This window comes from Oncorhynchus tshawytscha, linkage group LG09, assembly GCF_018296145.1.
Source record: "Oncorhynchus tshawytscha isolate Ot180627B linkage group LG09, Otsh_v2.0, whole genome shotgun sequence".
Classification (NCBI taxonomy): Eukaryota; Metazoa; Chordata; class Actinopteri; order Salmoniformes; family Salmonidae; genus Oncorhynchus; species Oncorhynchus tshawytscha.
Genome location: NC_056437.1, coordinates 60,399,085 through 60,414,654, shown reverse-complemented (window position 1 = coordinate 60,414,654; position 15,570 = coordinate 60,399,085). Strand labels below are relative to the sequence as shown.

Below are 15,570 nucleotides of genomic sequence, written 5' to 3'. Positions count from 1 at the left end.
TTGTCACCAAAAGCACTCACAAACTTCTACAGATGCACAATCGAGAGCATCCTGGTGGGCTGTATCACCGCCTGGTATGGCAACTGCACCGCCCTCAACCGTAAGGCTCTCCAGAGGGTAGTGAGGTCTGCACAACGCATCACCGGGGCAAACTACCTGCCCTCCAGGACACCTACACCACCCGATGCTACAGGAAGGCCATAAAGATCATCAAGGACATCAACCACCCGAGCCACTGCCTGTTCACCCCGCTGCCATCCAGAAGGCGAGGTCAGTACAGGTGCATCAAAGCTGGGACAGAGAGACTGAAAAACAGCTTCTATCTCAAGGCCATCAGACTGTTAAACAGCCACCACTAACATTGAGTGGCTACTGCCAACACACTGTCAATGACACTGACTCTACTCCAGCCACTTTAATCATGGGAATTGATGGGAAATGATGTAAATATATCACTAGCCACTTTAAACAATGCTACCTTATATAATGTTACTTACCCTACATTGTTCATCTCATATGCATACGTTGATACTGTACTCTATCATCGACTGCATCCTTATGTAATACATGTATCACTAGCCACTTTAACTATGCCACTTGGTTTACATACTTATCTCATATGTATATACTGTACTCGATATCATCTACTGTATCTTGCCTATGCTGCTCTGTACCATCACTCATTCATATATCCTTATGTACATATTCTTTATCCCCTTACACTGTGTATGACAGTAGTTTTTTTTTGGAATTGTTAGATTACTTGCTCGTTATTACTGCATTGTCGGAACTAGAAGCACAAGCATTTCGCTACACTCGCATTAACATCTGCTAACCATGTGTATGTGACAAATAAAATTTGATTTGATTTGATTTTAATAAAGAAGCACAGACACAACACAATATAAATGAGATTACAAACATATATTTGATTAACTCTTGATAGTGACGACATACAGTACAATAATATTGACATACAAAGGGATGACGGTTTGGCTGTTCACAAATTCACGATTGCTATAGAATCACATCATTCTACATTATGGCTCAATATGTTCAGAGCAAGGGTGATTTGTAGAGTGTTTGTAAATAGTATTGTTTTTTTAAGTTTTTTAAACAAAAAACACAAGGAAGGTGTAACATTAAAGTATTAAAACATGAAGGACAAACAATACAGCATCAAGACACTATCAAACACGTATCAGTCTTTCTGCAACAGAGCCATCCTTATGTGTGAGGGTGTCTACTACCACTATCAAACACGTGTCAGTCTTTCCACAATAGAGCCATACTTATGTGTGAGGGTGTCTACTACCACTATCAAACACGTGTCAGTCTTTCCACAACAGAGCCATCCTTATGTGTGAGGGTGTCTACTACTACTATCAAACACGTGTCAGTCTTTCTGCAACAGAGCCATCCTTATGTGTGAGGGTGTCTACTACTACTATCAAACACGTATCAGTCTTTCCACAACAGAGCCATCCTTATGTGTGAGGGTGTCTACTACTACTATCAAACATGTATCAGTCTTTCCACAACAGAGCCATACTTATTGTGTGAGGGTGTCTACTACCACTATCAAACATGTATCAGTCTTTCTGCAACAGAGCCATCCTTATGTGTGAGGGTGTCTACTACCACTATCAAACATGTATCAGTCTTTCTGCAACAGAGCCATACTTATGTGTGAGGGTGTCTACTACCACTATCAAACACGTGTCAGTCTTTCTGCAACAGAGCCATACTTATGTGTGAGGGTGTCTACTACCACTATTCAGTCTTTCCACAACAGAGCCATACTTATGTGTGAGGGTGTCTACTACCACTATCAAACATGTATCAGTCTTTCCACAACAGAGCCATACTTATGTGTGAGGGTGTCTACTACCACTATCAAACACGTATCAGTCTTTCCACAACAGAGCCATACTTATGTGTGAGGGTGTCTACTACCACTATCAAACATGTATCAGTCTTTCTGCAACAGAGCCATCCTTATGTGTGAGTGTGTCTACTACTACTATCAAACACGTGTCAGTCTTTCTGCAACAGAGCCATCTTTATGTGTGAGGGTGTCTACTACCACTATCAAACATGTATCAGTCTTTCTGCAACAGAGCCATACTTATGTGTGAGGGTGTCTACTACCACTATCAAACACGTATCAGTCTTTCTGCAACAGAGCCATCCTTATGTGAGAGGGTGTCTACTACCACTATCAAACATGTATCAGTCTTTCTGCAACAGAGCCATACTTATGTGTGAGGGTGTCTACTACCACTATCAAACACGTATCAGTCTTTCCACAACAGAGCCATACTTATGTGTGAGGGTGTCTACTACCACTATCAAACACGTGTCAGTCTTTCCACAACAGAGCCATACTTATGTGTGAGGGTGTCTACTACCACTATCAAACACGTGTCAGTCTTTCCACAACAGAGCCATACTTATGTGTGAGGGTGCGTGTGCATGATAATGATATAAAATATATGTCATAGTTTCCTTTTCATGATCACAAACTTGTGAGACCCAAACCGTCCAAGATCCCCCCCCAACAGTTCACCAATAGCTGTCCTTCAACTTTTCGAGATGACCTGTCTCTGTTTTTATATTTTCCTGTTTTGTGACCTATTGCCAAGGTGATAGTTAAAGGGTTAGGGTTAGGTCCCAGGTCAGTGTACCTAAGTCTGTGCACTCTGGGATTATAAACATCTAGCCAGCCTGAGAGAATGTGATAAAAATAATCCACCACTTCAATAAAAGTATATTGTTTTCGAGTTCCAATCATATCTTTGCAGGCAACAGTGATTATGATGATTCTCTATCAGAGATGTTCAAGGATCAATGGCATGAACTGAATTGGTGAACTGAACCGTGACATCAAGTATGTGTTATGGAAAGTGAAAGTTTCTAAGATGTGGGTTGAATTTGAGCCGGTAGTGTGAAGCAGGGGGAGACAAAAAGGGTCATTTGAATCCGGTTTGAAATTCTATTAAATGTATGAATTACAAAAATGATTCCTTACATTATTCAGATCCGAAGTTAATGCCATTACCATTATTTCATTATCACAACCGGTGCCCACTATAGCTCTGTTTGAATCTATATACACAAGCACAATGCCAAGCCATGTCAGTCTGGCAAAATTAGAAGAGCAATTTATCACAGCTGTCTCACTAATCTTTGTTTGGTTCAATTGACAATACCATCAAAGTTCATTACTTAATTTTTGAGATAGAAACATTCTCATGATTTTCATTCTATTTATTAGTATCATTTTAAACTTAAAGGTAACCTTTTCTCTTTCCCACTGGGTTCTTCTTTTTCTCCTCTATTCTCTCTTTGAGCTTTTCTTTATTTCCTCCTCTCTTCTCTTTTCAATTTTTTTTCTATTTGCCTTTTCCTTATTTTTCTCTTTTCTACTCTGCCCTCCTAACATACTCTTCCTTTCACCTTTTCTGCTCTTCTCCAATTTCATTTTCTTCCCTTTGTCATGTTCACTCCTCTTTTCACCTCTCCCTCTTATACTCTTGAAGCAAAAACATGTGGTTGTTTCCTCTGGGATGTCTGTCAGTCTGTTCTGAAACATATGAACTGAACTGGGAGATTTACTGTGGTTAGTTTGGCTCATCGTTGTCACATCACAATCCTCTCCTAACTTTGCCACTTCAACCTGTATTGTCTTTAACTCACCACCATTTATTTTTGCTGTTCTACCATCCCCAGTGTCATCTATTATTCTACCTGGCTTTGTCTTTGCTGCACCATCTATATTCCTCTTTCTCTCATTATTATCTCTGTCCGTCACAACCGCATCCTTTCTACTCATCACATCACCCTCTGTTCCATTTTCCAAGACATGATCTCCATCCACAACAATATCCTCCCGTTTCCTTGCCTTATCTCTTTGATTCTGTCCAGCTTCATCCACAACATCCACAACTATAACCTCCCTTTTCTTTGGCTTATCTCTTTTATTCTGTCCACCTTCCTTCCTTTCTTCCAGTTCTCCTTTTACACTATGATACTTTCTTGTCATTCCCTCTTCCCTGCTCCCTTCATCATTATTTTGCATCTCAACATTGGCCACTTCACCTTCCTGTTCTTTTTCTCCAACATCATCCCCTACTTTCTGTTCTTTCTCTCCATTAAACGAATTGTCTTTATCATCAGTAGCCGCAACGTTATCCTCTCCACTCAAAACTTTTATGTTCATCTGTCTTATCATATCACCAACCTTTCCATCATCATTCTGTCTTTCCTCTGGGAGAACTTCTGTTCTCCCTACCAAGTCAACTGGATTGATAGATTGATTTGATTGAACTTTTCTGTCTTCTTCTTCTTCTCTTGTTCTGCTGGCTCCCATCTCAAAGGAACAGGAAGGAGTAGATTGTTGAGAGTCACTGAGTGAACATTTGTGATCGGTTTCATGGTTCATCTGACGATCTGGAGAATCCACTTAGAAACGGAGGGAAATTGACAGAGTGACAGAGGTAAGTAACACAGGTTCACTGTGATTGATCAAATAGAGGAATGTTTGATCTTATGGAGAAGTAGAATCACATGAATAACATGGATAAAATAGAACCACATAGATAAAGACAATTCACATTTGTTAACTTACATTTCCTGTACATAAGCAGGTACGCACTCTGGGACCTACAGTAATGGAATAATAATTAGTTACTTCAAGGCTTTTCTAATTTGACAATTACACTTAATTAAATGGACACAAGTTTGCAAATAAAGCACACCCACATCTATATTTACCTAAAACTCTCATCTTGTTCAAATGGTTTTGAATTGAGCTGTAAGAGAGGAGCAGCAGTGTTCAAATATAACTAGGGATGGTATGCATGTTGAGGAAATAGCAGGGTAGTATATACTAGATTTTAAAAAGCTAAGTATACCTTACCTGTGTGACGTAGCTGTCATCGAACACATACCAGTTGTGATCATCATAGGACTTGATTCTAGCAGTGTAATGTCCACCTCTTAGACTTCCCACATGGTCCACAACTGCATAGAGTTCATAGTCACAGTCCTGTTCAGAGACATTGAGTAAATCAAAAGGTCGCCCATGAACATTAAAATCCCTGAGCTTTTTCAGATAGGGCCAAAAGTAGGGAAAGGTACAGTGAGGAGGAGGGCTATAAAGGAACACACTGAAAACACATATTACAATCCTACTCTATTTTTAAAGGCAATTAACATTACTACCTAAGTTATACAACTTAATGAAAAAGTGTTTTATAACATAATAACCTGTATAAAAGAACATTTTATAGTTACCTTTGTCTGTAACATTCGAGGCACCTCCACACAGCTCTCAATTTTGACATAAGACATCCTGTTGTAGTCAAACTCAAACCTCTTGAGGAGCAGAGTTAGAATCTCTGGGGGATGTACCATCTTACATGCCTGGAGACACCAAAACACCCTATTATCACACCTCTAGAAGACCCAGTAACATAGTATTTTGACAGTGTTACCATTTTTAGTATCGATGTAGCATATTGATTGAGTATTGATTGTATACCATTACTCACAAGGATTGCATCTGTTTTCCCATCGCAGTGGTCACAGTACATCTGATTGTCACCACTGACAGTTGAAGACTTGAAAAAATCCTCCAAACCATCTCTCTGAAAAAGCAAACAGTATTGTATCTTGCACCTCCAACGTCAGCAGCCCAACGGTACAGTGTTATTTGCCTCAACCAATTTGTCACAAAATATCAAATGTTGGCATCATTATCATACAAGACTAAATGTAATTCATTTGCTTTTTTCCTATAATTCTAACATACAGTAAATACATTCTCACTGAACGAATATGCTGTTAATTCAAAAACATTTAACTAGATGTATATTTTTTTACAATACAAAATTTGCACATGCCAACTACAATTACATTTCATGAAGACACATTGCATACTACATGCCATTTGAAGTATTTGACAGCCCTGTATGTATAACATGTTAGAGTTGCTATAACAGGTGAATTAGACATTTCCCTACCACACTGTAGTTGTTATCTTCCATAGAGAGAGGCACAGTCCAAAATGGACCAACTTCCTCACTGTTCACATGACGGTCAGATATAGAACAGGTGGCAGTGTGCTTCAAATGTCCTTGAAATATCTAAAAAAAAAACTTTTGTCAGTCTTGTAATTTCATAATTTCTATACATTGAATTGCACCTACATTTGTTGAGCGAAGCAATACCTTAGACACATCCGGATTGACCTTGCTTAAAATCTTCTCAAAATATTCAGCAGCATCACCTTGCTCGAACACTGCATTAGAAGCAATAAAAACAAGTAATGGTACATCCTTTGATCTAATGAATGATAGTGCTACACTCATTAAGGCAATAGGTTATACTTCAAAGAATACTCTTTTCAATGGTATCATCAAATACCGTGCTATTAAAGTGCCTGTACACCTATGCTGATACTTAAAATGCTGATTATTTCTCAGCTCTGATTACTTTTGCTTGACTTACCCTTTTCAATGCCCAGTTTTGATGTGACATCTTTAGTGTGAGCTTGTTTTTTCTTTAAAGTCTCAAATAAACATTTCAGCTGAAGATCAAAAGTGTTCTGTTCAACATTATCCTGCTCTTGGCTGTAAAGGAGACATTTAAGAACAATAAATTGTAATATTTATTAGCAACATCTCCTAATAACTTATTGGCAGTTAAGATTCATATCATTATTTTCAATAGCCAATAAATGTACTCTTATAGCCACTAGGGATAGAGGCTACTTGGTTACTGCATATCTCCAAAAGTGCATAGCTTGTTACCAGTTTTGAAAAGCTTTTGACAATTGCCAGTAAATTGCCTGGCTTTTTTTGTATTCCCAACAGAAAATGTGACAGAAGAGTAGGAGTACCCAAACCTTTCCACAGCCTCTCTGAAGCCCTTAGTCATGAAGAGGACCTGCAGCACACTGTTCAAATAACAGGTTGCCCCTTGATTGTGCAAACCATAATAGAGTATGGTTTTATTGTCTAAAATAAGGACAGAATATGAATAATTAGTGGCATGATGACTGACAGAGAGGCAGCTCATACAGTAGCTATATTGTGTTGTGTCGTCTAGGCTAGGCTAAATACTGTATATGTCATTATGCAATGTTTTGTGTGTGTAGTGTAGGCCAGTGGTGGAAAAAGTATCCAATTGTCATACTTGAGTAAAAGTAAAGATACCTTAATATAAAATACCTAAAGTGAAAGTCACCCAGTAAAATACTACTTGAGAAAAAGTCAAAAAGTATTTGGTTTTAAATATACTTAAGTACCAAAAGTAAATGTAATTGCTAGAATATACTTAAGTATAAATTAGACGAGGTACGATCACGAATATCCTACCAAAGGGACATCAAAAACTGTAATATCCTATGTTTCACGGAATTGTGGCTGAAGGACGACATGGATATTTAGCTAACGGGATATACGCTGCACCGGTAGGATAGAACAGCACACTCCAGTAAGATGATGGGGGGGGGTGTAGAGTATATTGTGATAAATTGCAGGCCACACTACTTGCCTAGAGAGTTCTCAGCTATACTTTTTGTGGCTGTTTATTTACCACCACAAACAGATGCTGGCACTAAGACCGCACTCAGTCAGCTGTATAAGGAAATAAGAAAACAGGAAAACACTCACTCAGAGGAGGCGCTCCTAGTGGCCGGAGACTTTAATGTAGGGAAACTTAAATCAGTTCTACAAAATCTCTATCAACATGTTAAATTAGCAACTCAGAGGGCAAAAATTTCTAGATAACCTGTACTCCACACACAGAGACGCATACAAAGCTCTCCCTCGCCATTTGGTAAATCCGACCACAACTCTATCCTCCTGATTTCTGCTTACAAGCAAAAATTAAAGCAGGAAGCACCAGTGACTCAGTCTATAAAAAAGTGGTCAGATGAAGCAGATGCTAAACTACAGGACTGTTCTGCTATCACAGACTGGAACATGTGCCGGGATTCTTCCGATGACATTGAGGAATACACCACATCAGTCACTGGCTTTATCAATAAGTGCATTGAGGACGTCGTCCCCACAGTGACTGTACGTACATACCCCAACCAGAAGCCATGGATTACAGGCAACATGCGCACTGAGCTAAAGGCTAGAGCTGCCGCTTTCAAGGTGCGGGACTCTAACCCGGAAGCTTACAAGAAATCCTGTTATGCCCTTAGACAAACCATGAAACAGGCAAAGCGTCAATACAGGGCTAAGACTGAATCATACTACACCAGCTCCAACGCTCGTCGGATGTGGCAGGGCTCGCAAACTATTACAGACTACAAAGGGAAGCACAGCCGCGAGCTGCCCAGTGACACGAGCCTACCAGATGAGCTAAATCACTTCTATGCTCGCTTCGAGGCAAGCAACACTGAGGCATGAATGAGAGCATCAGCTGTTCTGGACGACTGTGTGATCACGCTCTCCGTAACCGACGTGAGTAAGACCTTTAAACAGGTCAACATACACAAGGCTGCGGGGCCAGACGGATTACCAGGACGTGTGCTCCGGGCATGTGCTGACCAACTGGCAGGTGTCTTCACTGACATTTTCAACATGTCCCTGATTGAGTCTGTAATACCAACATGTTTCAAGCAGACCACCATAGTCCCTGTGCCCAAGAACACAAAGGCAACCTGCCTAAATGACTACAGATCCGTAGCACTCACGTCCGTAGCCATGAAGTGCTTTGAAAGGCTAGTAATGGCTCACATCAACACCATTATCCCAGAAACCCTAGACCCACTCCAATTTGCTTACCACCCAAAAAGATCCACAGATGATGCAATCTCTATTGCACTCCACACTGCTCTCTCCCACCTGGACAAAAGGAACACCTATGTCAGAATGCTATTCATTGACTACAACTCAGTGTTCTACACCATAGTACCCTAAAAGCTCATCACAAAGCTAAGGAACCTGGGACTAAACACCTCCCTCTGCAACTGGATCCTGGACTTTCTGACGGGCCACCCCCAGGTGGTGGGGGTAGGTAGCAACATCTCCACTTTGCTGATCCTCAACACTGGAGCTCCCCAGGGTTGCGTGCTCAGTCCCCTCCTGTACTCCCTGTTCACCCACGACTGCATGGCCAGGCATGACTCCAACACCATAATTAAGTTTGCAGACGACACAACAGTGGTAGGCCTGATCACCGACAACAAAGAGACAGCCTATAGGGAGGAGGTCAGAGACCTGACCGGGTGGTGCCAGCTCAACGTAACCAAGACTAAGGAGATGATTGTGGACTACAGGAAAAGGAGCCCCAAGCACACCTCCATTCTCATCGACAGGGCTGTAGTGGAGCAGGTTGAGAGCTTCAAGTTCCTTGTTGTCCACATCACCAACAAACTAGAATGGTCCAAACCCACCAAGACAGCTGTGAAGAGGGCACGACAAAGCCTATTCCCCCTCAGGAAACTAAAAAGATTTGGCATGGGTCCTCAGATCCTAAAAAGGTTCTACAGCTGCAACATCAAGAGCATCCTGACCGGTTGCATCACTGCCTGGTTCGGCAATTGCTCGGCCTCCGACGGCAAGACACTTCAGAGGGTAGTGCGTACGGCCCAGTACAGCACGCGGGCAAAGCTGCCTGTCATCCAGGACCTCTACACCAGGCAGTGTCAGAAGCAGGCCCTAAAAATTGCCAAAGACCCCAGCCACCCCAGTCATAGACTGTTTTCTCTACTACCGCATGGCAAGTGGTACCGGAATGCCATGTCTAGGACAAAAAGGCTTCTCAACAGTTTTTACCCCCAAGCCATAAGACTCCCGAACAGGTAACCAAATGGTTACCCAGACTATTTGCATTGTGTGCCCCCTCCCCATAGTCACTTTAACTATACATTCATGTTCATACAACCTCAATTGGCCCGACCAATCAGTGCTCCCGCACATTGGCTAACCGGGCTATCTGCATTGTGTCGCACCATCCGCCAACCCCTCTTTTTATCATATATGCATAGTCACTTTAACCATACCTACATGTACATACTACCTCAATAAGCCTGAATAAACGGTGTCTGTATATAGCCTTGCTACTCTTATTTTCAAATGTCTTTTTACTGTTGTTTTATTTCTTTACTTACCTACACACACACATACCTTTTTTTCGCACTATTGGTTAGAGCCTGTAAGTAAGCATTTCACTGTAAGGTCTACACCTGTTGTATTCGGCGCACGTGACAAATAAACCTTGATTTGATTTGAAGTATAAAAGTAGAAATAATTTCAAATCACTTATATTTAAGCAAACCAGGCGGTACCATTTTCTTTTTTTAAATTTACGGATAGCCACGGGCACACGCCAACACTCAGACATCATTTACCAATGAACCATTTGTGCTTATTGAGTCTGCCAGATCAGAGTCAGTGTGGATGACCAGGGATGTTCTCTTGATAAGTGCGTGCATTGGACTATTTTCCAGTCCTGTTAAGCATTCAAAATGTTACAAGAACTTTTGGGTGTCAGGGAAAATGTATGGAGTAGAAAGTACATTATTTTCTTTATGAATGTAGTGAAGTAAAAGTAGTCAAAAATATAAATAGTAAATTAAAGTACAGATAATCCTCAAAAATGACTTAAGTAGAACTTTAAAGTATTTTTATTTAAGTACTTTACACCACTGGTGTAGGCCTATATATGATTTTTATTTTTTATTTATTTCACCTTTATTTAACCAGGTAAGCTAGTTGAGAACAAGTTCTCATTTACAACTGCGACCTGGCCAAGATAAAGCAAAGCAGTGAGACAGAAACAACAACACAGAGTTACACATGGAATAAACAAGCGTACAGTCAATAACACAACAGAAAAAAAGAAAGTCTATATACAGTGTGTGCAAAATGCACGAGGAGGTAAGGCAATACATAGGCCATAGTAGCAAAGTATAAGACTGGAGTGATAGATGAGCAGATGATGATGAGCAAATGGTGGTGCGTAAGTAGTGATACTGGTGTACAAAAGTAAATAAAAACAATATTGGGGTGAGGTAGGTAGATTGGGTGGGCTATTTACAGATGGACTATGTATAGTGTGGGAAAAGTAAGTCTCCAGCTTCAGCAATTTTTGCAATTCGTTCCAGTTACAGGCAGCAGAGAACTGGAAGGAAAGGCGGCCAAAGGAGGTGTTGGCTTTGGGGATGACCAGTTAAATATACCTGCTGGAACGCGTGCTACGGGTGGGTGTCGTTATCGTGATCAGTGAGCTGAGATAAGGCGGAGCTTTACCTAGCATAGACTTATAGATGACCTGGAGCCAGTGGGTCTAGCAACGAATATGTAGCGAGGGCCAGCTGACTAGCGCGTACGAGTCGCAGTGGTGGGTGGTATAAGGCGCTTTGGTAACAAAACGGATGGCACTGTGATAGACTACATCCAATTTGCTGAGTAGAGTATAGTAAGCTATTTTGTAGATGACGCCAAAGTAGTCAGTTTTACTAGGGTAAGTTTGGCGGCATGAGTGAAGGAGGCTTTGTTGCGAAATAGAAAGACAATTCTAGATTTGATTTTTGATTGGAGATGTTTGATATGAGTCTGGAAGGAGAGATTACAGTCTAGCCAGACACCTGGGTATCTGTAGTTGTCCACGTATTTTAGGTCAGAACCATCCAGAGTAGTGATGCGGGGCGGGTGAGGGCAACGAACGTTTGAATAGAAAACATTTGGTTTTGCTAGCGTTTAAGAGCAGTTGGAGGCCACGGAAGGAGTGTGGTATATGGCATTGAAGCTCGTTTGAAGGTTAGTTAACACAGTGTTCAAAGAAGGGCCAGATGTATACAGAATGGTGTCGTCTGCGTAGAGATGGATCAGGGAATCACCAGCAGTAAGAGCGACATCGTTGAAATATACGGAGAAAAGAGTCGGCACGAGAATTGAACCCTGTGGTACCCCCATAGAGACTGCCAGAGGTCCGCACAACAGGCCCTCCGATTTGTCACACTGAACTCTGTCTGCAAAGTAGTTGGTGAACCAGGCGAGGCATTCATTTGAGAAACCAAGGCTATTGAGTCTGCCGATAAGAATACGGTGATTGACAGAGTCGGACGCCTTGGCCAGGTTGATGAAGACGGCTGCACAGTACTGTCTTTTCTCGATGGCGGTTATAATATCGTTTAGTACCTTGAGCGTGGCTGAGGTGCACCCGTGACCGGCTCGGAAACCGGATTGCGCAGCGGAAAAGATACGGTGGGATTCAAAATGGTCAGTGATCTGTTTATTAACTTGGCTTTCAAAGACTTACGAAAGACAGGGCAGGATGGATAAGGTCTATAACAGTTTGGGTCTAGAGTGTCACACCCTTTGAAGAGGGGGATGACCGCGGCAGCTTTCCAATCTTTAGGGATCTCGGACAATATGAAAGAGGTTGAACAGAACATCATTTTAGAAAGAGAGGGTCCAGATTGTCTAGCCCAGCTGATTTGTATGGGTCCAGGTTTTGCAGCTCTTTCAGAACTTCTGCGATCTGGATTTGGGTGAAGGAGAAGCTCGGGCAAGTAGCTGCGGGGGGTGCAGAGCTGTTGGCCGGGGTTGGGGTAGCCAGGAGGAAAGCATGGCCAGCCGTAGAGAGATGCTTATTGAAATTTTCTATTATCATGGATTTATCGGTGGTGACCGTGTTGCCTGGCCTCAGTGCAGTGGGCAGCTGGGAGGAGTTGCTCTTGTTCTCCATGGACTTTACAGTGTCCCAAAACTTTTTGGAGTTAGAGCTATAGGCAGTGGTGTAAAGTACTTAGGAAAAAATACTTTAAAGTACTACTTAAGTCGTTTTTTGGAGTATCTGTACTTTACTTCCTCGTTTATATTTTTTAAAAACGTTCACTTTTACTTCACTACATTCCCAACGAAAATAATTAACTTTTCCTCCATACATTTTCCCTGACACCCAAAAGTACTATTTACATTGTGAGTGTTTAGCAGGACAGGAAAATGGTCCAATTCACTATCAAGAGGACACACCGTCATCCCTGCTTCCTCTGATCTGGCAAAGTCACTAACACAAATTAATCAATTAATCATAATTTGTAAATTATGTGTTGGTGTGCCCCATTTTTAAAACAAGAAAATGGCGCCACCTGCTTTGCTTAATATAAGAAATGTGAAATGATTTATACTTTCACTTTTGATACTTAAGTATATTTGAGCAATTCTATTTACTTTTGATACTTAAGTATATTTAGGACCAAATACTTTTAATCAAGTAGGATTTTACAGGGTGACTTTCACTTTTACTTGAGTAACTTTCTATTGAGGTATTTATACTTGTACGCAAGTATGACAATTGGGTACTCTTTCCACCACTGGATAAAGGTAGCCCACATGTCTCTCAAACCCCAATATTTGTATGTGAATGTATATTATTTCAGTTGTATGACTGCCATTTGGAACTAATAAAATAAAGTAATTCTATGTCGAGTTCAACTGTATAACAGGCTTACCTGTGTTCACGTTCTCTTTTGGATAATAGTGTTGGTAGATCCAAAGGGGATCCATGTCTAAATAATCCATACCCTCATCCACGTATGAGCTGTTGAACGGAAAACATGGGACTTTGTTAAATTGTTCGATTACATTCGTACTTCGAATTCACATCTTGAAGGTTTACACCAACGATAGGAGAAACGAGTCTACTACTATTTGATCAATAAATAAACGGACTCAAGTTAAACAGCTGTCATTGGAAAGAAGGAACATTTTGTTTTGAGATTGATCTGTTCCGCGTTCTGAGTGTTTCTTTGACAATTTTTACATTGCAAGGTAGCGGAATAGTTTTGTGAAATTGACTTAAATCTTACCAGTATCCTTGAAAAGAAACAGCGGCTTAGAATATATATTGTTGGTGCGCTTTGGTCTATGGTTATTTGTTGTCAGCTTCGAAGAAAACGAAAGCTATTATAGTGCAACTGTCATCTCTCCTAGTCATAAAACATCACTTTCTATTTCAGCTACTCCTTCCTGTCAGTCAACAGAACGATATAATGTAAAGGTGTAGCCTAATCTGCAATATTTACCGTTGTTCATTGGCCATTTCAATTAATTATATCGACCTGTCCATTGATATAATTGATAAATGTGTCATTATGTCCAAGCTACAACGGTACTATCCATCATCACATGAATAGGCATCAGTTTGTTTGTTTATTTATTTGATTTAACCGTTATTTAACTAGGTAAATCAGTTAAGAACAAATTATTGTTTACAATGACAACTGCTGTGCAAATGCTGAAGAGATAACCGGTCAATCTAGCTGTTTTATCATTGTTTCGATACTTAGTCACAGTTTGAACTTGGCAATCATTCATATCGCACCATGCAAGTCCCTGTTTTGAAAACAGAATGTATTTACTGTTGCTATAGCCTACTACTTAATTTAAAATGATAACAGTGCTGAAAGTCATGAAAGTTCAAGTTTCATGGACTGTATTTGTTTGCTCAGATGTGCTGGCCTAGTTTTTTTGGTACGTCCCAGTCATGTTGCATATAATGGAATGTTTGTCAATTATCAGTTGATATCTACACAGAACAGGGACTGTTGGGGGCTCATACAGTAAAACATTATGTCACTAGGACTTTTTTCTGGTACCAAGATTTATCAGAAACTTCAAAAATATTGTACTCAGACAAAGATATTTATTGGACTAAAAAAGGTTGGCATACAATGTTCCATTATTATGGACTACAAAAGAACAAACAGGGTGGAAGTCAAATCAAATCAAATTGTATTATTCACATGCGCTGAATACAACAGGTGTAGACTTTACAGTGAAATGCTTACTTATGAGCCCCTAGCCAACAATGCAGTTTAAAAAAATACGGACAAGAATAAGAAATAAAAGTAACAAGTAATTAAAGAGCAGCAGTAAAATAACAGTAGCGAGACTATATCGTCTGAGATTCCCAAAGATTGGAAAGCTGCCGCGGTAAGGTTTGGTTGTTCACAAATTCATGAGCACAACGATTGCTATAGAATCACATCAATCTCCATTTTGGCTCAATATGATCAGAGCAAGGGTGATTTGAAGAGTGTTTGTAAATAGTATTGTTTGTTATTGGTGTGACAACTTGCAACACATGATAAATGAGAGGACAAAAGAGGTAGGATGGAAAGTTAAACCAGGTCAACTCATAGGGAAGGGAGCATGAGCCTGAGCATGAGCCAACCAGGGACATTCCAGTTACACCTGTTATATGGCAGGTATCAGGTGTAGTCAATCACATGATCAGAAATGACCTGTTTCAGAGACTGTTGTACAATCAGTAATTGTATTCTCTGTAGATTGCCCTTCAGATTTGATAACGTATTGATATATTTTCCACAAAACAGTTATTAATTTAGATGTAATGTTTGTTTGTGTTCCTATTTTGTGATATATTGCCAGAGTGATAGTCTAAGGAATGAGATCCCCGGTCAGTGTTATTTGCATAGAATTAGGAATTAGAAAAGTAGGCTAGTTTAATAGGATCTCTCTGGTTATTTGTTGTCAGCTTCGAATAAAACATCAATAAAACAATTTAATGTAAAGGTGT

At 40.4% G+C, this 15,570-nt stretch overlaps 1 protein-coding gene across 1 annotated transcript; it reads right to left on the bottom strand.

The window, feature by feature from the left end:
• Nucleotides 1-2,411: 2,411 nt before the first annotated feature.
• On the bottom strand, nt 2,412-13,979 carry LOC112214638 (ubiquitin carboxyl-terminal hydrolase 26). The gene is made up of 12 exons (XM_024373545.2): nt 13,838-13,979; nt 13,481-13,569; nt 6,911-7,022; nt 6,514-6,635; nt 6,234-6,304; nt 6,027-6,149; nt 5,556-5,651; nt 5,299-5,427; nt 4,922-5,050; nt 4,777-4,814; nt 4,631-4,665; nt 2,412-4,464 (listed from the first exon to the last, which is right to left on the bottom strand). The coding sequence occupies exons 2-12, from the start codon at nt 13,548-13,550 to the stop codon at nt 3,338-3,340; spliced, it is 2,052 nt and encodes a 683-aa protein (XP_024229313.1). The 5' UTR covers nt 13,551-13,569; nt 13,838-13,979; the 3' UTR covers nt 2,412-3,337.
• Between the last annotated feature and the right edge of the window lie 1,591 nt (nt 13,980-15,570).

Coding starts and splice junctions, on each gene's coding strand:
- LOC112214638 (XM_024373545.2), bottom strand. CDS start 13,550: ATGGATTATTTAGACATGGATCCCCTTTGGATCTACCAACACTATTAT. Junction 5,652..6,026: donor AAGATAACAACTACAGTGTG/GTAGGGAAATGT, acceptor TTGCTTTTTCAG/AGAGATGGTTTGGAGGATTT. Junction 4,666..4,776: donor GAACAAGATGAGAGTTTTAG/GTAAATATAGAT, acceptor CCATTACTGTAG/GTCCCAGAGTGCGTACCTGC.